Source organism: Raphanus sativus, chromosome 2 (genome assembly GCF_000801105.2).
Source record: "Raphanus sativus cultivar WK10039 chromosome 2, ASM80110v3, whole genome shotgun sequence".
NCBI lineage: Eukaryota > Viridiplantae > Streptophyta > Magnoliopsida > Brassicales > Brassicaceae > Raphanus > Raphanus sativus.
In genome coordinates, this window is record NC_079512.1 from 19,690,373 (window position 1) to 19,711,978 (window position 21,606).

A 21,606-nucleotide genomic window follows, 5' to 3' on the forward strand; every position below is an offset into this window, starting at 1 on the left:
GTTTGGTTCAGTTATATTTCATTTTTTTGTGAATTCGATCCGGTTCGTATCTGCGGGTTCGGTTTGGATTTGTACTCAGATAACTCATTTTATTTAAAAAAAAAAAATTGTATATACTTTAAATTTCTCAAAATATAAAAATAAAAAAATTATTTATAACATATAAATGTGTATAATGCAAGCTAAAATACTTAAACTTAACATAAAATTTGGTTAGCTTCAATATTCGGATAAGAAATCAATAGATATTTGAAGTATTGGTATTTTGAATATCATTTAACTATTTTAATCATGTATTTTTAACTATTTGTAAATATTTTCAAGTATTTTGGACAACTTAATAACATTTTATATATTTTTAATATTCTTTTAGATATTAAATTTTTTTAAAAATTGATATATTTAAGTATATAAATCTGGTTTCGATATATTCGATATCCGAAATATTTCGTTTCGGATCATGTTATGTTCTAAAAAATATCAGCTTAATAACATCTTACAATTTTTGGTAATTTATAGACGTTTTAAAAAATTCAAAATATAACATATATGAAAAATCTATTTTTTAAAATATGTTTAAGTGATTTTTTTTTGACAATATTAATTAAAATAAAATGTAGAGGATACAAATTTTTTTATCAAATATTTTTGATTTGTAATCATTAATTATCATATATACGTTAATCATATTAGGTAATTTCGTAGCTTTTATTTAAGGAAATAAACTTACGTAGCTTTTATTTAAGGAAAGAATTTAAGACTATTAATTAATATGATAATTAGTTTAATAAAAAGTATAATATATATTTATATGGATCAACATATTTTTCTAAGGATTTCTGAGAATCATCCTAGTGATGACACGTGGCTACAAAACATGTTGTAATGTTCTAGGATTAATATATAGGAGATATTTCTTGCTTTATTTTGGAACAGAGAGGGTATAAAGCAAGTAGATTCTTTTTTTTTTGAACAACAAAGCAAGTAGATTTTATAGTGGATGAAATCGACTTTTTCTTAATGATGAAAATTGAATTAGTTGGCTGCACCTCCCCTTGGAGATTAGTCTGTGCCTTTCCATAGGCACGGGATACCCCCAGGTTAATCAAAAAAAAAAATTGAGTGGAAGTTCATCGCTCAGGAGTGTGTACGTAAGAAAACTGACTAAGATTTACTCATGTGTTAGATTTGTCATTTGTGTATATTTAACCATAATTTCACGGGAAACAATGCTGTTTATGTGGTAATAGGAAAAACATAACAAGAGCTATAAAAAATTGCAAACAAGAAAATTGAATTAAAAAGGTGAAATGAATTTTAACAGATAATTAACAAAATAATGTAATCATTTGGGAAATTATGAGTTATACCAAAAGATTTCTACATATTTAGCAATATACCCATCATATATAAATAACTACTATTCAAGCGTATTATTTTACCCTTCTATCCTTACTGCATAAAGCCTCATTGTCTGCTATACATATACCAAATCTTTTATTAAGATACGCAAATATCTAAGCTAATGTCACCATATTCTCTTCTTTATCTACTTGTCAGAATTAATAATTTGTCCAGATCAACTAAAACATTGCCTAAATATTACTCGTTAATTTCACATGTCATATTTAAGATCTTCATTCTTATAAAGTTATGCACCCACAATATGGAGTCAAACTATTAACCGATCAATATTTACAACTGACGGCTAATTTTAACAATATCCGGTTAAGATGAACTTTAATAAATTATAGTATATGGTGAAATGACAAGTTATCCGGGTAATAAGATACATAACTGTATAAGAAATCAGTTTTTTTATATAATTTGTTTACACTTACGTGGAGGTTTGGGTTTAAGAGCTCCTATTGGCTTTAGGGTTTAGTATTGGGTTTATGGTTTAATGATTAGGGTTTGGATTCCGGGGATACTATTGGGTTTAGGGTTTAGTGACTAGAGTTTGGGTTTAGGGTTTAGACTTTAGAGTTTAATGACTAGGCTTGGGTTTCGGTTTGATCTCAAGTAACATATTGTTTAAAGGTGTATATATATAATATTAGCTGTCTAATAATTTGTCATGATTAACTAAAATATTACCTAAATGTTACTCGTTCATTTCATATGTTATTGTTAAGATATTTATTCCTATAAAATTATACACTTGTAATATGGAGCCAAACTATTTAACCGGTCAATATTTACAATCGATGGATAATTCTAACAATATCCGGCTAAGATGATATTTAATACATTATAGTTTAGGATGAAAGAACAAATTAGCCGGGTAACAAGATACATAATTGTATAAAAAATCAGTTTTCTAGATAATTTATTTACTTACATGGAGGTTTGGATATCTTTTTTATTAACTGTCCAATAGTATCACTTAGATAATACATACCAATCGCACAATCTTAGACGTACCAATCCACCAACCTCCTGAGGTCAAAAGAAAATTAGTACTGATATTTAATTAGTACAACTATGCAAAAGAACATATATTACAAATGCATACACCATTAATTGTCCTTGGCCACGTATGTAACGCAACCCCAGACGCCAATAAATATACATAAGTAAATTGTCAAAACTATTGTCCAACTAATATATATTGTAGTTGGTCTAAAAAATTGTTATCTGACTACTATTATATTTACACATTTAACTAATTATTTCACACTAACGAAAAAGATTACCTTCTTGGCTTTGTGGTTAATTGCCCTCACCATTGTTTCACATTCTAACAGATATCAATTGATATAGAAGATCCAATCCACCATAACTTCCCAATTCCATCACGTGAGGAAGGAGAAGATTATTTTTTTTTGTCAAAAAAAGATCTAATTAGAGAAGAAAATTCTAACTAAAGAAATGTATATAAATTTATCTAAAACTTGAAACTTTTATCTTTAGCTAGAATTAGTGGATCATCCTCTCATCTTCTTGCGAGTAAGCGAGGTTTCCTTCCATTGTAGTCCACACCTCATGAACTCATGGAAAAAAAAACAGTGAACTCATGAATTATTCAGAATTCATGATCTTCTTCATTTTTATTTAGATTCAGTAGGAAAAAAAAGAACAATGAAAGAAGGTGAAAAAATAAAACAGAGGCAATGAAAGAAAATGTGGTTTTGGATTGAACAATCTACGACAATATATCTTTTCGTTTACAGAGATAAAGTTTAGCAAATCTATCCCAAATCATTTTACAGCCCCAAATCTTTGTAAATCTCTCATGTCAGACATTAGCTCTAGGATCCTATAATTCATAAGGATATTAATGTCTTCTCGCATCTCTAAGCTGACACAATTTCTCTCTCTTTCCTATTTACCTAATTTTGTGAAAGTTTATGGTTTTTGAGCTAAATTGCCCTAATCATTTTCTTATCCCGTACATATAGTACGGGTAGTATACTAGTTAAATATAAATATGATTTAAAAGAAAAACTTAAATATAAAAATTAAAACTTTCAAAAAAAGCCTAAATAATCCTAACTTATACCTTTTCCTCCTGAATCTTAAAAAAGCCTAAATAATCTAACTTTCCATTATTTTGTTTCTTTTTGCAATATTATTGTTTCATAGTATAAGCTGCAACGGTTTGTACCGACGCGATCCAATTGTTGGATGGGCTAAGCAAGGTATATGCGTGTAGTCAAGTTTCGGTGAGCCTAACAAACGTAACATACTTCAGTCCAAATGTTCAACTGAGAACGCTTCGTAAGCAACAGCATTTAATATTTGATTTTTTTTCTTCTAGGTCAAGCGTCCCTGGTCTTGTGGGGAGAAACTATATACAAATTACAAACTTAATCGACCAAAAATAAACTTTGAAGTTTAAACCAATAAGGTTCGAGGGATATAATTTTTCCAAACTAGGAATATCCTCTAATTTAGACACATGGCTCGCTTACGAATTCCGTTTGTCATCCCATAACCTTACGACACTCCCGTTTATCACCGTCAAGTCTACGTAACGGTACCAATCGTCATCACCAGTTCTCATCTTCAACACTCTTTCCCATCTCTCCCACAACTCTCCGCAACTACCCAAACCACCTCCGTAGTTAACGGCCGTTAACTCTCCATCTCTATCAACACACCTCTCCCCGTCAACGTCATCTACCTCGTAGTACATCGTCAGCTTCCCTTTCGTCACTCCGTCATCGCACACTAACGGCTCCAAAACCTCCGTTCCCTTTGCTCGAGCCATCGCCGCCTCCTCCACCGCGCCCCCGGCCATTGCTTGCGGTTCGTGATGACATGATTCTTGTTCATGTTTCGAGGCTTTTGATCCCTCTAACAAGCCACACCCAAGACCGTGTTCGACTTTGATGGTGGTGACTCTTATCCTCCAGAAGCCGACTGCGGCGGTAACGACGGCGATCCATGTCCAGACGTTGTTGACGACGGCGAAACAACCGATGCTAGCATATTCCAAAGCCAACGCCTCTAGTGGAGATTCCAAAGTCGCCATGTTTTTTGTCACTTTATTGATTATTGATAAGCAAAAGATGTGAATGATTCAGTGGTATATATAAAGGAGGGAGATAGAATATGAACCGTTGGATGAGGAGCACGCGCGTTAAATGAGTATATATATGTCGTGTAATAAAATAGAAAGGAAAGCTTATTTGTTGGATCTGATCAAGTGGAAGTGTGAATATTTCGTAGATGCTGAGAATCGAGAAGGAAGATGCTTTTGTCTTCAAGGAAGATGCGCACAGCCAAATAATTATTCCCCCATCGCTAGGTTGGCCCCTACAACTTAATATAAATATAAGCAAACATGTAACTGATGGTTGGGTTAATTTTGACATCAGAAAATAACAAAATTATATATATTTAGGATATGGTTGAGTTAGTTTTGACCTCAGAAAATATCAAAATTATATATATTTTTTTATCGAAACAACTACATGGCTCTCTTTTTCTGCTTACGATTGTGTGCATGTCCGACGCATGCAACAATTCCATGTAGAACTAATTAATGTTCATATTGCATCTTAGATATTTTTAATGTTTTTTTTTTGGTTTTTCTCTTTAAATTGGACTAAGATATACTATTAAGTTAATAGATCTCTAAAATATAATAAACTAGATCTTTAAATTAATTAGAACTCTACTTTAAAAGATTTCAATAAACTAGCATATACATATATAACTATTATGTATAGTTATCGTAAGACAGATGTTAACATATAATTGTAAAACTAGGATATACAAGATAATTTTTTTAAAAGATAAATTACAAAACCAGAGCAAAAAGAAAATCGTGGTGATCGAGATGGTTCAATTTCTGATTTTCGCTTTATCAAAAAATTTCTGATTTTCGATCATTTTTCGTACGTCTTTCTGTTCTCACCAACTTCGTAATGTGCTCAGTTACAAAAGAAAGAAAAAAAAACCCCTTCTTCATGTGCATTTTGGAGTTTTTCGTAACAGTTTTGTTTTGCTGTATTTTTTAGAATTTATACCACAAAATAATACTAAAAAATATTTAGATGAGTCTAAATTTTTTTATATCTAGACATGAATAGAATCACTATAAATAGATCCCATCTGATTATATCTAACTTAAAAACATGAATATATAAAAATATGACTTCATGTATTTTATTTTCTATATATATTTTGGTTTATGATTTATTGTAATGATTTTTGTTTGTTTGTAATCTTCGCTATTGTAACATTGTCAAGTACCGTAAAAAATTAATGTTATATTTAGTTTTTCTTTTTAATTTCAATTGTTAATAGTTTAATATTATTAATTATTTTGCAAAATTTAAAATAAATGTAAAAGATTTCAATTACATTTCGACGGGGTTTAGATAGAAATAACTAATGAACTGGAATCAAAGTATACCAGAACAAACATGCACTAATATAAACAAAAATACATGTTTACTCTTATGAAACGACATCTTTAGCTGCCCATCGGACTATATTTGTTCTCACACAAACCAACAATCTAAACCAGAGGCTTATATATAATATTTTAGGTAAATTCTGATAGATTTAAAATGTATGATTCAATAAATCAGTTTATATAGAGGGTTCTATACAAAATCAAGTAAAGTTTATGACAAAACTAACATTTCATGTTTCGGATTTATTTTTTTTGCAAATTTAGGTTCAAAATGTAACTTCCTCGTGATCAATTTTTAATTAAAAATCTAAATACCAGATATGTGAGAAGATATTTCGATACATCTATACATAGTATACACTCCCCACAAATTCTAAAGGTGTCATTCTTAAATTTAGTTTTCGCCTCTCCGTCGTTACTTCAAACGGTATGAGAGACATTTCACCTATGCCTCTTTTACCCTCTTATGTGTTTCATCTGTGGAATATTGGTTCACCAACTTTTTCAAATGTTTTTTCAATCGGCGGTGTTTGTTTGGTGGCAGTTGGATTGTAGTCAGATTTTAATGGCTTTCCGGTGGTTTGAGGATGATTCTGGTGTCCTCCTCCTCCCTTCCTCTTCATGTTGCATCTTGTTCTTGGATTTGGTGGTTGATCCTTTGTGTGGTGGTGGCTTTGAAGTCGCGTGTGTGGGGTGGTGGCGTGTGGCCTGTGATTGATGCTAGCCAGATGTCGCTTTTGAATTGTCAATCTGCTTATAGGAATGACAGATCTATTTCACTTTAGTTTCCCGGCATCTTCTCTTCTTCTGTTGGTCTTCTCTTTTTCGACCTCCACTTTTGGTTGTGTGGAATAATTTTGATCCCTTCTTTTTGTGTTTTGGTAGACCTTGTCGGTTTCTTTTTCACAGAGATATTGATGGTGTTTTGTTGGCAGATCTGTGTTCTGATGTGTTGGCTCCTTTAGCCTAGTACCCTTGTTCTAGTTAGCGCTCAAAGATATGGTCTATATCATTTGATTTGGAGTGGTGTTCTTTTTCTCAGAACTTTTTAGGGTGGAGATCTTTTTTCTTAGAGACTGCGGTGGCGTGCTCGTCTTAAGATTATGATTTTCGTCTCCTTTTTAGATTTTTCTTATTTTTTGAATTTTACTCAGAGCGGATCCTGAAATTTCGGAGGTCCTATTCGGTTTTTTATATTATTTTTACTTAAAATTGATAATAATTTTTAAGAAAAAATTAAATTCAAAGGCAGTTTTAAGTTTTTTATAACACAATAAGGCAGTTTATGTTACACACACACTTTTCTCTAACTTCATCATATAAGGCTCACATAACTAGTAGGACCCACTTTGATCTCTCACTCTTATCTTTTTTATCCACTTTCATCTCTTTGATTTTATTTTTCTCTAAAATTTTCTGATCTTCTTTATTTTAAAATCTTTAAATTCTAACCTTTTTTCAAAAGATTATCTTTGCAAAATTCAGATTGAGCCATGAATTAAGTTCATAGTGACTGATCTACCGTCACGGACCATAGATATCATGATTGATGTAAGTCGACAAGTTTTCCACCTCAATTCACAGGTACGACGAGCTCCACTACCATTTCCTTTCTTCTATATAGATCTTTTCTTCTGCAGTTTCTCAAGTCCGGTGGGAAGCCTCAACGTCGTGCCCTCAACCTCTCTTCCACGGTGTCCCAAGAGGTTTTCGTGGTGATCTCAGCCTCTCTTCGTGCCTCCGGTGGACCGTAAAGGGAAGCCGCCACTGCATCCGAGATTAGATCGCCATTGTTGAACCTTGAAATTAAGTTTCCTTAACTTTCGTAATTTTAATTATTTCCACTATTTCCCTAAAACTTTCAGATTTGCAAATACGTCCTCTTCAGTTAACTTAAAACTTCTAAATTTGCATTTTAGACCCTAATGAATGAAATGAACAAATAAATATACCAAAAACCTCTAAATGCATCTTTTTAGCAACTATAAAATCATTAAAATTATTATCAAATATCATAATTTGAGCAATGTACAAATGGACCGGTGTACATGTGATTTTTCGCATAATATTGTACATGGACAATAAAATATATGTACACATTAACGGTATTTGACACACATAGTACCTTTCAAGTATCATTCTCAGAATTAAATTAAGAGCTCGCCATAGGTGGTCGTCGTAAGAGATCGCCATAGGTGGTCGTCGTAAGAGATCGCCATAGGTGGTGGTCGTAAGAGCTCGTCGCAAATCGAGGGTGGAAAATAAAACTATCTTAAATTTTTACCTATCACAGAAAATGCTGTTATGGTTTGAGAATTTTTAATTAAAAAGTAGAGGTCAAACATTTTAGTGGAAAACATGATTTTAGCTATTTGATGGAAAAACATGATTTAAAAGTTTTGGCGAGAAAATATGATTTTAACTAGAAAATTTCAATCTAACATTTTTTGACAATAAAATGTTTTGACTTCAAAATGTGATTTTGGGTTTTTAACCAGACAACATGATTTGCGTTTTAGTAGAAAAAAACATGATTGTATGATACATTGCTTTAATGATATACAATGTTCACTTGTGCACATATACATATATAAACATGTACACATTTACATATGTACACGTGTAAGACCAATTATAAATCTTTATTATAATGTCTATCTAATTATTTTTAAAAATAAATTAATCTATTACCCTTTATAATTGAAAATTTTGGTGAATTTGAATTATAAGATTTTAAATTATCTTCTTTGCTTCCACCCTTCGGATCATCTCGAACTAATTTCACTCTTCAGCTGGACATATATGTATATAATCATGTGTTTTTACTTTTGATTTCAAAATGTGATTTTGGTTTTTGGGTTTTTCAACCAGACAATGTGATTTGCGGTTTAAATGATTTGCGATTTAAATGGGAAGATATGATTTTATGGTATATTGCTTTAGTGATATACAATGTACACAAGTGAAAATGTACATATATATACATATAAACATGTATACATGTACACATATAAACATGTACACATGTATATATGTACACATGTAAGACCAATTATAAATCTTTATTATAATGTATATATTATTTAAAAATAAATAAATTTATCTATCATATAGTTTAGCGAACAACATCGAAGCTTGCTTGTATTGTACATATGTACATGTTTTTTGTTTACACTCTAACAGATTTTTTTTGTTTCTGTTTATTGATATCTTACTATTTTATGAGTTTTAAAATCTATTTTTGATTCATTTTAGTCATATAGATTGCATAGAATTGTATATATTGCATATATATGTCTATTTACATTTGATTGAGTTTTGAGTGAATAAGTGAAAGTTTAAGACTACATTAAGAGACTATTTCTGCAATTTGGAAAATTAAAAGCCGAATAGAAAACTTCCAGAAGTTCAAAGGATCCGTCGTGTAATCAGGGAAGGTCTGGTGTGTAAAATTAAAAAGTGAGGAGCCAATTTTAAAAGGATATATTTACAAATCAGAAATCTTTGGAGAAGAAATAAATATATTTAAAAGTCGAGGACAAAATGTGAAATAAAGGCAAAGTGGCCATTGTTGCTCATCGAACTTTCGTGATGAAGGAGAACCGCGTCATATAAGCTCGAACTGGTCACGACTATCCTTTCAGCTCCAAAAAGGTGATCTGATGATGGTGAATCGCGGCGGATATGAAGAGATTGTGGCTTGGTTTCATGGAGAAGATAGAGACTCAAAGGTTGCGGCTTTAGGTGATGATGGAGGAATACATCGTGGATTGCAAATAATAACGAAGAAAGAAGTTTCACGGCGGAGATTGATCACTCGCATAATGAGCTTGGATGTCAGTGTGAATTGAAAGAAAAAGACACGGCGGAGTTGTTGCATAATGGTGGACAAGAGACACTGTGACAGAGCATATACATTGGCTTGGAATGGTAAGCACAAGTTGCAAAGCAAGACTGGAAATTTCTAAGAAAAAAAATTCTTTCTTCATATCAACATCTTGTTCAGGTGACAGACGTCCTCTTAACTTCTTCATTTTATCCTCTTTTGCCATTAAAACTATTTTTCTTGGGTTTCTTTGCCATTAAAATTATTTATCTGTTACAGAGAGAAGAAAAATAAGATTAAAACATTTGGGATCCATTTAATTGTAAGAATAAATGTAGTTAACTTGTAGTTGCAAAAAACTACCTTATGAGCAATAATTGCCCTATAATGTAATAAAATTCATAAATTGTCCTATAGTGTAAAAAACCTAGAACAATAATTGTTTGAATTATATATTATATTTAAAGAAAAACAATTAGTTTCTATTAATTTATACAAAACATATATTTTTATTGTAATTTTACTCATTTTAAAATCATAACAACCCAAAATCTATTATTTTCTATTAAATCTATTCATATTAAAAATACATTTTGATTTTTATTTATTTTAAATTTGCATTATATTTTGGATCATATGACATTAAGTTAATTGAAGAGTTTGTTACCCTAGTTACATGCTTGCTCCTATGGAGGAGACTTAAATAACACTAGGTCAATTCCCGCGCTACGCTGCGGGTTTTTCTTTTATGTTAATTTTTATTAAAATGTTTTAGTTTGATAACTATCATTTGTTTAAATTCATTGTTATTAACATTTTTCAGTGAAAATTGTGATGAGTAGATTTCAATAGAGTTTGTTTTGTATTTCGAACTTTTAGTAATTTTTATTTATTTTATATCTTAAGAATCTTTATATACTTGTAAATTTGTTGTTTTTGTTTAAGGAGTATTTTTTGTATTCTACTAATAATAGGAATCCTAATTAATTCCAAAAGGTGTGAATTTCATTTAAGTTGAAAGGTTGTGTCTATTCAAACTATATTATAAATGTATCTTTTTAAAAATAACTAATCCTGAATAATTCCAAAAGGTGTGAATTATATTTAAACTGAAAGGTTGTATCTATTCAAATTATATTGTAAATGTATCTTTTAAAAATAACTATCTAAAATTTGAAAAAAAGGTGACTATATATATTTAAAAAAAAAAATAAAACAGTTAAGGTGTAACTGACTTAACTAAATTGTGAAAAGATGCAACAGTTAGATATTAAATATTCAACACCAAAAGGTGCTTCTAATAGTTATGAAAATTGATATGAAAAGTTGTGTCTGTTGCTTATGTCTGTCTCAATCGTTAAAAACGTTTTCTTGCTAATATGCTATACGATTATATATACTTTCGTATATAGTAAATCAACTGATATTCATTTCCTGCATGTTTGAAACAATCAAACTCGATGGTCACTAATTCGGTCGGTAGATACAATGATGGTTGTTTGTGAGTAAAAATAGAAAATCTTATTTATTTATTTTAATATGTTTTGGGATAGATAACAAATGATGGAAAAAATGAAAAGGGCAATGGAAGAAGGTCATTCTTATTCAACACATTGTTTGTTCCTAACTAAATAGTATATAATATATCTATTCTAATATATCTTGTACAATTTGATGCCATCTGAATAAGACATAAATCTTGCTACTTGTAAAGAGAAAAATAATAAAAATGAAAAAAAATTATGAATCTGGAGAAATTGGAGTTGGAGCATAAACTTTTAAAATTAAATTATATTCAAAATTGAGGATTTTATTGGGAAAATGAATTCATAGATAAATATAATTTTTATTACTCATTATACGATGGAGAAATTAGAGCTGAAGCATATAAATTTTTGAAGGATTTTATTCTTATTTCTTTTAAAGTAATTGAATCCTATGAATATTAACCATATAAAATCATTATACTATCATTGACATTTCAAGTCCATGATGCTTCCGTGATGATATTTGGGAGAGGCAAACAATTGAATATTCTTACAATTTGTATATATTATACCATTACTTGCTTCTTAATTTGTAAGCATGTAATTTTTTGGAAAGACTTTTTCTATAAAATGTACAAATAATGAAAAAAAAAGAAATTATGTTTATGATATGCAAAAAAAGAATATGTTAACAAATAAGATCTCCTAAAACTAAAATATAATTATGTTTTCGACTACATACATCTTACGTGGTTTCAAAAAAATCATGAATATCTAACTTGTTGTATAAGTTACCTTACTAATTTAATAACTGATTAGATTAAAATGTGTGTTTTTAATTAATTTCAAATACCATGTTGTATTCAAAATCTCAAAATAATTTAACAAAACAGATAATAATACATATATGTTATTTAGTATGGACATGTAATTCTGTTACAACCAAATCTGTATAACAAAATATATATTTTTAGTAATATCAATAAAAATTAAAATTATAAGCAGGATACTTTTGTAATACATATATTTTCTTGATAGCAATTGTAAACAAATTTTATAAAAAAACTTCTTTTATAAAATCTGGCTTATTTTTTTACATAAAATGAGCTCTCGTGCGATATCGCACGGGTTCTTTACCTAGTATATATAATATTATATATATATATATATATTTATATTTTTTCTTTAATGCATGATATTAGAGTTTTTTTAGCAGAGTTTGTTCATAAAAATATTCATCTGTGACATGTATGAGCATGAAAATATGTGGGGAGACCATATAATCTTAACAATGTAAAATGTAATTTTAACAATACATGAACTTGTCCATAACGACATATCTGTGAGAACAAAATAATACACTCATTCGACATTGGATTGATAAAGGAAAAAGAGTATACCTCTCATTTTATCAAATCCTTTAGCTAAATGATCTTGACCACATATGCATCACTAACTTTACACACCAGTTCTCTTTCATCAAACATGTCACTAACTTTACAAAAAAAAAAAATCCTCCTTAGAATTTTGATATAACAAGTCCCTCCAATCAACCTGCAGGGAGATCAATAAACAGAATTAATTAGACAGCTATAAATAGCACAAACATGAAAAACATTTCTAAAGAAAAGAAAGTTATGAACCTTCCTGATCTACCAGAAGATGTAAAGCATATAAAAATAGATGCCTTAATCTTATGTCCCTACAAAAAGAAGAAAAGTAAACAACTTCATGATCAGCTTTAATTCCCACATTTTCATAATCAAGAAGAGTTCAAGCAGTAGCAGTTATTAAAAGCAGATGATTATATAAAATTGTACAGACCTTCCAGTTCACTGAGATTAGAACAGTGATTGCCAAGTTGCTCGTCCGAGGACGTTCCTCTGTCAAAGCTTTCTTTGTATCTTTGCTGTGAAACTTCTATAAACTGAAAGCTTATAATACACATGAGTCACGTTAGCTTGGGTTTGTTAGGGTCAACATTTTCTTTCTTCTTCTTCTTTGTCTCTTTACCATATACAAACATTCACACAAAGAAAAAAAATTGAAAAATTCAAGGCTGTTCTGAGATATCCCAAGAAAAAAGAAGTAGAACATACCAAAGTTATCTTCAACCTCAGCTAGCACTATCTTGATAACCTTAAAAGACATGACACGTTTCTTTGGACACTTGATCATCGTTGCTCCTTTTCCATTTTTACTTCTCTCACCTATCATCTACCAAGATTTTCTGCAGAGAGGCTCAATCACCGAAATAAGCAATGTTTGAAATAAATAGTTAACGTGATTATTATTAGGACTCATCTATTTCGGACACATCTGAGTAGCTATATATCTTCTTGAAACCATATGAGATTACCGAGCTGTAGTCATATCTCCCTCCTTTGTATCATCTATCTCTGCACAAATTCTTTCAAAATCAACAAATCTTATATCTTGGCGTTTATGCATTTCCGATGCAAGATGGAAGATTCGAAGAGTTTTAATTTCAGTTTTGTTGCATCATCAAGAGTGTGTGAGGAAGAGAGTCAACAATTACTTGTATCCCTTTCTTCATGCATATAATCAATGCACCTCCGGCTACGTTTGGTTTTAATAGGAATCTGCGTCGATAACCGGAGCATATCCGCACTCTCTCGCGGATCATGACTTGATACCTCCATCAAATCAACACCATCCACAGCTGCCGCCATATATCACATCCGTCTGCTCAAACATTTCCGGACTCGGCCTTGTCGCAGATTCATTACCAAAACCTCCCGAAAAGATAAACGAAGAAGAATCTAAGCTACGGTTGGAGCTTCGAATAGGGATGGGTTGATCATCGATTCATCGGTCTAGTCGACTCGTCTAACCTGTAATAGTGTTTGAATCCGCCGCCAACACAACTACTTGCTCCGATGTCGAGTTTTTTTTTTTTGATCAAACCTCCGATGTCGAGTTCCTTCGTTGATATCTCTCTCTACTTCGTGATGGTGAAATAAATGAAGGTGAAAAGGTAAAGCACAACACAAACGACGTGGAGAATCAAAATGTTTTGATTGGTTTTTCAACTTTTTTCATTTATTGACATGTCACTCTCATAGACTTCTAAAAATCTGATGTGTCAACACCAGGAGAGAACCTTGCTTCATTACTGTGTGGATTTTCATTATATATATATATATATAGAAACAAATTGTAAAATTAAAAATAAATTGTAAACTGGGCCCCACAAAGTGGGGGCCATTCAAATGTTTCAAGATCATCTGGTTCGAGTCACTCAATTTTTTGTTTTGGTTATTAAGCAGTTGGTCCAAACCTAACTAGAATTTTTGTAAGGGTTTTATAAAAAAGCCAAAAATCCACAAAATTTTATTAATAGCAAACAAAAGTTGAAAAAAAACAATGTGGGTAATCGTATATGTAGTGATTACGTTACAACATGTGTTTACACTAGTAGAACCCATGTTCTTGACTAGTAATTACGTTAAAAAATATTGGGAAATAAAAAACTAGTTTGTTGTCCTTTTGATATAAAATCTCATTTTTTTTCTTTTTTATTCTTTGTATTTCTAAAAACTAATGAAATAAATAATATTTTGGATCAAAAAATTTATTAAAAAAATAAAAAATTAATAAAATACCCATATACACAAGCTGATAATTTTTTTTGTTCAAAATACTTGATAAATAAAAATTTTAAAATATATTTTACTAAAAGTAGAATGAATCTTCTACGAAAAATGGTAGAGTACAAAACGATTTCTAAAATAAATACGTTCAACTACTTTTTTAGAATGCATATTCTACTATTTACTAAATTTCTAAATAAGAAGAATGCATATTCTACTAATCGTAAATGTATCCATTTTCCTTCTGAATGCATCTTTTACTTTTATAAAGTATTCTAAATTTCGGAGAATGTGTTTGCTACAATGTACTCTTACGTCTACTCAAAGTAGAAAGTGTATTCATGATTTTTATCATTTTTTAACTTTAGAAGCCGCCTTCTACGGATAAAATACCTGAATGTTTTGCAAAAATTAATGAAATTTCAGTTAAGAAAATATTCTAGAAATTTCCTAAACATATTCTAACTTCTTAACGTGTTATGGTCGATTTTACTTGTGAAAAATGATTTTGCATTTTTTTCTTCATAAATCTATGATATCTTCATAGTTCATCTTGTGATTTTCATAAACTCTTGTTCTATTTAAAAAAAAAATAATAAAACTAAAAAATTTACAAACGTTTTAAGCTTTTTATATGTTTGTATAAAGTTTATTTAAAGTTTTTTACTAAATTTTTTTTTGTAGTTTTATTCTTTTTGTAAAGTTTTATTTTTATTTTTATAAAGTTTACAAGTTTACTTTTATTAAACTTTTATTAAAAAAATTAAAAAAGTTTTATTTTTATTAAAAAAGTTTGATAAAATTAAAAAGTTTACAAACGTTTTAAACTTTTTATAAAAATAAAACTTTGTAAAATATTTTGTATAGAGTTTGTTTAAAGTTTTTATTAAAAACTTTTTGTAAAGTTTTATTTTATTTTTATAAAGTTTACAAATTTTATTTTGTTAAAGGTTTATCAAAAACGTTTTAAACTTTTTATAAAAATAAAAATTTGTAAAACGTTTTTTATAAATTTTATTTCATGTTTTTATTTACTTTTTAAAATTATTTTTATTTTATAAATTTTACGAATTTTATTTTTATTAAAAACGTTTAAAAACTTTTATTTTGTTCCCCTTTTTAAAATGTTTCTAGTTAATTTTTTAAAAAACTATTAGTTTAATGTATTTAATTAGATTAATCAAATATTATTTTTGGGATTATGAAAAAATTATATTAAAAAGACAACTAAATGATAGTTTTATACCATAGGGACAACCATGCTGAATTTTTGTTCTGTTTTGATAATTTTCCAAAAAATATTTAGCTCATGTATGTTACTCATCTTTTTGGGGTTAAGCTATCATCTTGTTACAACTACATCTATAACATGAGAAAAATATTTATATGGTTACCTTAGGCAAGTGTATCACATGATATTCTAAAAAAGACGTTTCAAATGTATCACATAATTCATACTTTTAATAGCGCACGGAATGGGGGAGGTAAGCTGGTAATGAAATAAGAGTAACGGGTTACGTTTTAAATAAACTATCTATCGGCGTAGAGAACTCTATAGAGAGAACGTGAGGAAACAGAAGAACCTGTAAAGGCCGAAAGTGACGGGAAAGCCAACAAAAAATCTTGTGTGTGAGAGAATCAATGAAATGAAAAAAACCTATAAAATCCAAAATAGGCCATTCTCCATTTTTCGATCTCCCAGAATTCGCTTCTCTATTCGTTTGCCCCACCAAACATTTTAGATTGTATTAAAATTATTTTTTAGATTTTTTTTTTTAGTTTTAGTTCTTGAAAACATTTTTTCCTCGTCGTCATTTGAGCTTCCTAGTCTTGGAAAATAAAAAACCTGAAAAAGAACGAAGCAACAAAAAAGAAGAAGAAGAAGAAACAAATCTTGGGAGCTCCTTCCGCTTTTTCTTGTGCATGGTGTACCTCATCGAGTCTATAGCTAAGAGTGATTCATCAATTCGTTTTCCTCTACACGTAATTCATTTATATAATTTACTTTTATACATATGTAAAATAATATTATGAGATGGGTTCGATTTATCATCTGAATTATATATTTTTTTCTTAGAATTTTGGATTTATTAGATCCTGATCTAATCTAGAATCTTTTTCTGTCATAAGAGCTTGAGTTGTATATGTGGATATGTTGAGTTTGCAGAGAAAAACTTTGGATTTGATTTCTTGAGATTAAATATAATATTGAGTCTCTATAATATTTGGGTTCCCTCTAAAACTTCGTGTAGCAGATTCCATGTTCATGGTATTTGCGCTGAATCTGAGAAAAAACTATTCCTTTTGAAAATGGCTGCTTTGGACTCGGTTTATGTGTGGATGCGGGTCCCTTTGTCTTGGTTGATGTAGTCTTTTTGATAAAAATATTTAACCACAACTCACGATTCAAATTTGATTTGGGGGTCATAACTAGGCTAGGCTTAACTGATTATTGTTCCCCCTTTACAAGTTTCATTCTTTAGTTTTGTGAATGTTGATTAGATTGTGAAACGTGTTTATTACTTTAGTTTTATACAATTTAAAATAATAAATTGTTTGCGATATTAATGCAGCTACAAGTGCAGAAGATCTTATGAGACATTTGATTTCTCATTGAAGAAAACGTTGCGAGTCGTACTATCGTATTATTAGGCAGGGCAGATGGATGAAAACAATGCAGCAAAGTTAACCGGAATTCGGCAGATCGTTAGGCTAAAGGAGATTTTGCAGAAATGGCAAACTGTAACGATAGGTTCTAAGTCAGATGTTCCTCCACTGGAAGCTGGAAAGCAAGCGGCGTCACTAGTTTCACCAGCGATCAGCAAGAGGCTATTAGATGTCAAGAATTGTGACTCGGATGAGGAAAACAGTCAAAGCCCTAAGACTCCGGCTGATGTTCCGAGAGGGTATCTAGCGGTTTATGTTGGACCGGAGCTAAGGAGGTTTATCATACCAACAAGCTATCTCAGCCATTCTTTGTTCAAAGTTTTGCTCGAGAAAGCAGAAGAAGAGTTTGGGTTTGATCAGAGCGGTGCGCTTACCATCCCTTGCGAGGTCGAGACTTTTAAGTTCTTACTTAAATGCATGGAGAACAATCTTAAAGATAATCACCCTGACGACAGCTCCGGTAAGTAGAAAGACCAACTCTTATATATATAGATCATACCATGAACTAGTAACAACCCTATGCACGGACCAGCCATGGCAACCCACGACCCACCCAGCCCGTATTTCATCTCGTTCCAGCTTGTAGGTCAGACAGGCAAGGCCAGTAACTATAACCCATGCATGGCATGCTTAATTACATTTACGGCAGAGTTTAAAGTTTAAACCATAAAGAATCAGTGTTTGCACTTACTAGGTATTAAATGGGCTGGGTGGTGGGCTATTTCAACTTCCCTCAGAATATTACCTACCCATTAATAATCTTAATAATCGTTACAGGTCTATTTGATGAGAAATCAATCAAGAGATCTGTTATTGCATTGACAATGATATGATGATTCTTGAGAAACTACAGTTCCCAACAAGGCAAAACTAATGGTTATGTCTTAACTTTTGCAGCTAGGGATGCACTAGAACCGAAGGAAGAGTAAATACAAATCAAGTGGAAATTGTAATTTTTAATTATTGATTATTGTTATCTTTTGCTTATGTTTAACATATGTGGATGGAAATTGTTAGGTGATTACTTTGGGGGTGTAATTGTAAAATCAGGTTATTTTTTATTGTCCTGGTTTTTATTTTCTTCTCCATTTTTTTCAAGGGGAATTTAAGTTTTTTTTTTCTTTTTTCTGGGGGGAATTTAAGTTATGTTAGATGTGAAGCGATTTGGTAGTCCGAGTGATGGGAGATAAAACAAAAATATAACCTCTACTCTTTTCAAAAAAAAAAAAAAACCTCTCCTGTACGAGAAATGTATACATTTATGTTCTCTGTTGTTATTATCTCGTGTCGCGTAGCAATCGAACATTCAAAAATAATTGACAAAACAAACATGGCTGATGGCTCCATGCTATGATGCAGCGTGTGTCGACCAAGTTGGCTTAACTAACCGAGCGGTTGCGTTTGCGGTTGCGGGAGTTTACGGGTGCGGATGGTTGCGGTTTCAAGCGTTTTCGAGAGATTTGTACGACTGGTACAACAGTCAGAAATTGTTGCGTTTGCGGGATTCTTATGACTGGTAAACTACCAATCGCACCATCTGTTAAATAATAAATTAATAATATTTATATTTTATATAATTATAAAATTATTTTAAATTATAATAATATAATAAATATAAAATTTATATTTATAAAATCATATTATTAAATTTTAAAAATTTATAGAAAATTTGGTTTAAAATTTTTATGATATAAATTAAAATATAATATGTATACATTTTATAATTTCTATTTTTCAATTTAAAAAAAATTATTGGATATTTTTAGTATTATTTTTATTTATTTTGTTTTTAAAGAAAAAAAAATTATTCTCCCGCAACCGCCCGCAACTGCAAATGCTAGCTGGAACCAGCTTTTGATTTCAAGAGGTTCGGAGCGGTTTGAAGCGATTTGTAGCATTTTCTGTGATTGTTTCGAAACGCCAACAACCGCTGCGAACCGTAAAAGCTGCGTTTGCAGGTAGTAGTGGGGAAACCAGTCATACCCTAAAATAGTGTTGCCACGCGATAATTTTTTTATGAGTTTGGACGTGTAGGGACTGGGGACTAGGGACAAATCATGCGTAAGATACTTTTTGGTTTTATATACTTTCTAAAACTGCGGAATGTCATAAAAATGATCAGTGGATGTAAATGTTTAATTAGTGTTACAACATGTAAGCATATAGAAAATAAAGATTATAGACAGCTTTTAACCACTTATAGGTGGGCTAGTGGTAGGACGGATTTCGGATTGAAGATAAGATTTCCAATACTCCCGGGTTCGAATCTCCACAGCTGCAAACACCTTTAAGTGGCCACACGGATATGAATCGGACTCATTTGAATACCCGGGAAAGGATCTATCCGTGGGTTGCACCTCCCATCCAGGGATTAGGCTTGGTTCCATTAGTGGTTCGGGTTTAACCTTTTTGCTTTTTCAAAAAAAAAAAATTACTTAGAAAGAAGATTACTTTTGGTTGTTATAAGTAAATTTAAATTTTCCCTTTTGTATTCTTACCAAACAAATTAATATTTTCTTACAAAACCTATAAAACATTTGAACGCAGAGACGGTGAAGCAGTCATGAGTTTCTGTTTTTTAATCATTTTAATAACATTTTGTTACTAATTAAATTTAAATTTAATTTTAAAGCTAAACAAGTAATAAACTGACATGTGTAAATATGATATTTAGGGTCTGACTGGTTCAAACGCAGCGGTTGCGGTTGCGGTTGCGGGTGCAGAAGTTTGCGGGTGTGGATGGTTGCGGTTTCAAGTGTTACATAGCGTTTTGTATGATTGGCGTAACATTTAAAATTGTTGCGTTTGCGGGATGTTTGTGACTGGTTGATTATGAGACATTACAGCGGTTTAATAATAAATTATCAATATAAACATATTATAATATTATAAAATATAAAAAAACATACTATTGTGATAAAATATAATAATTGTTAATATAAGTTTATTATTATATTATAAACTTATATTAACAATTGATAAAACATAATTATTATTATAATAATTGTTAATAATAATATTAAGTTTATTTTTTAATTTTTAAGTAGTTGAAAGTTATAATTTTAATATGTTATATGAAGGTTTATATTAAAAAATTAAATAATATTTTGTTTCTTTTTATATATGTGTATATCTTTATATATGTATGTATATTAACTTTTAAAAATTATGATGAATAGCTACTTTAAAGTTTTTATAAAAAAATACTATATTGTTTGTGAATTTAAATTAATATATAAAATGTGTATATATTTTTATTTATAATATTTTCATTTTAAATTTTAAATTTTAAATTTTAAAATATTTAGAAAAAAGTTTAATATTTTTCTATCCAACCGCAACCGTCCGCAACCGCAAACGCTTGCTGAAACCAGCTTTTGATTTTAAGAGGTTCGTAGCGGTTTGAAGCGATTTGTAGCGGTTTGTATGATTGTTTGAAACGGTGTCAACCACTACAAACCGCAAAAGCTGCGTTTGCGGATGGTAGCGGAAAAACCAGTCAACCCCTTAGTTGATATCTAAAATTTCTTTTTAAAAACTCTGTTTTGTGATATTTTTATCTTTCGTCTAGAGGTGGACGTTTGGGTATCCATTCAGGTTCGGTTCGGATTTTTTTCGGATTTTGAGTTTTCGAGGTCAAAGATTTCAGCACCATTCGAATATTTCTAAATTCTGGTTCGAGTTTGCTTCGGATATTTGCGGTTCGATTAGGGTTCATATAACCCATTTAAATCATTTTTCAAATTCAGTATATATTTTTTACATTTCCCAAAATTTATAAACATAATAATATATTAAATATAAATTTTAATAACATATATTAAATGCCTAAACTCAACATATAAATTGGTTTGATTTGAATAATTGGATAGAAAATCAACATATATTTTAAGTATTTTTAGTGTTGGAGTATGTCTTAGCTATTTTCATAGTCGTATCTGAGAATTAGGGGGTTTTAAACATTTCTTAAAGAACTTTAGTAAATTTTTTCTTTCAAAATTTAGAGTTCGATACCTATGTAAAAAACCTCCAAAAGTTTGGGGCCAATACCAATGTTTCACTTGCCTATGCCGAGTTCTGACCCTGGCTACTTTAGACATTTATTTTGATTATTTGTATATATTTCTAATTATTTTAGACAAC

At 30.3% G+C, this 21,606-nt stretch overlaps 2 protein-coding genes across 2 annotated transcripts; one reads left to right on the top strand and one right to left on the bottom strand.

Moving 5' to 3' along the window:
- Nucleotides 1-3,721: 3,721 nt before the first annotated feature.
- Nucleotides 3,722-4,751, bottom strand: LOC108840289 (uncharacterized). Its single transcript, XM_018613123.2, has one exon. It carries the CDS (start codon nt 4,475-4,477, stop codon nt 3,911-3,913), a length of 567 nt encoding a protein of 188 aa, XP_018468625.1. The 5' UTR covers nt 4,478-4,751; the 3' UTR covers nt 3,722-3,910.
- Nucleotides 4,752-16,393: 11,642 nt separating this feature from the next.
- Nucleotides 16,394-18,524, top strand: LOC108838813 (protein SMALL AUXIN UP-REGULATED RNA 12-like). Its single transcript, XM_018611687.2, has 3 exons — nt 16,394-16,779; nt 17,370-17,923; nt 18,361-18,524. Exons 2-3 carry the CDS (start codon nt 17,458-17,460, stop codon nt 18,390-18,392), a joined length of 498 nt encoding a protein of 165 aa, XP_018467189.2. The 5' UTR covers nt 16,394-16,779; nt 17,370-17,457; the 3' UTR covers nt 18,393-18,524.
- Nucleotides 18,525-21,606: the final 3,082 nt, after the last annotated feature.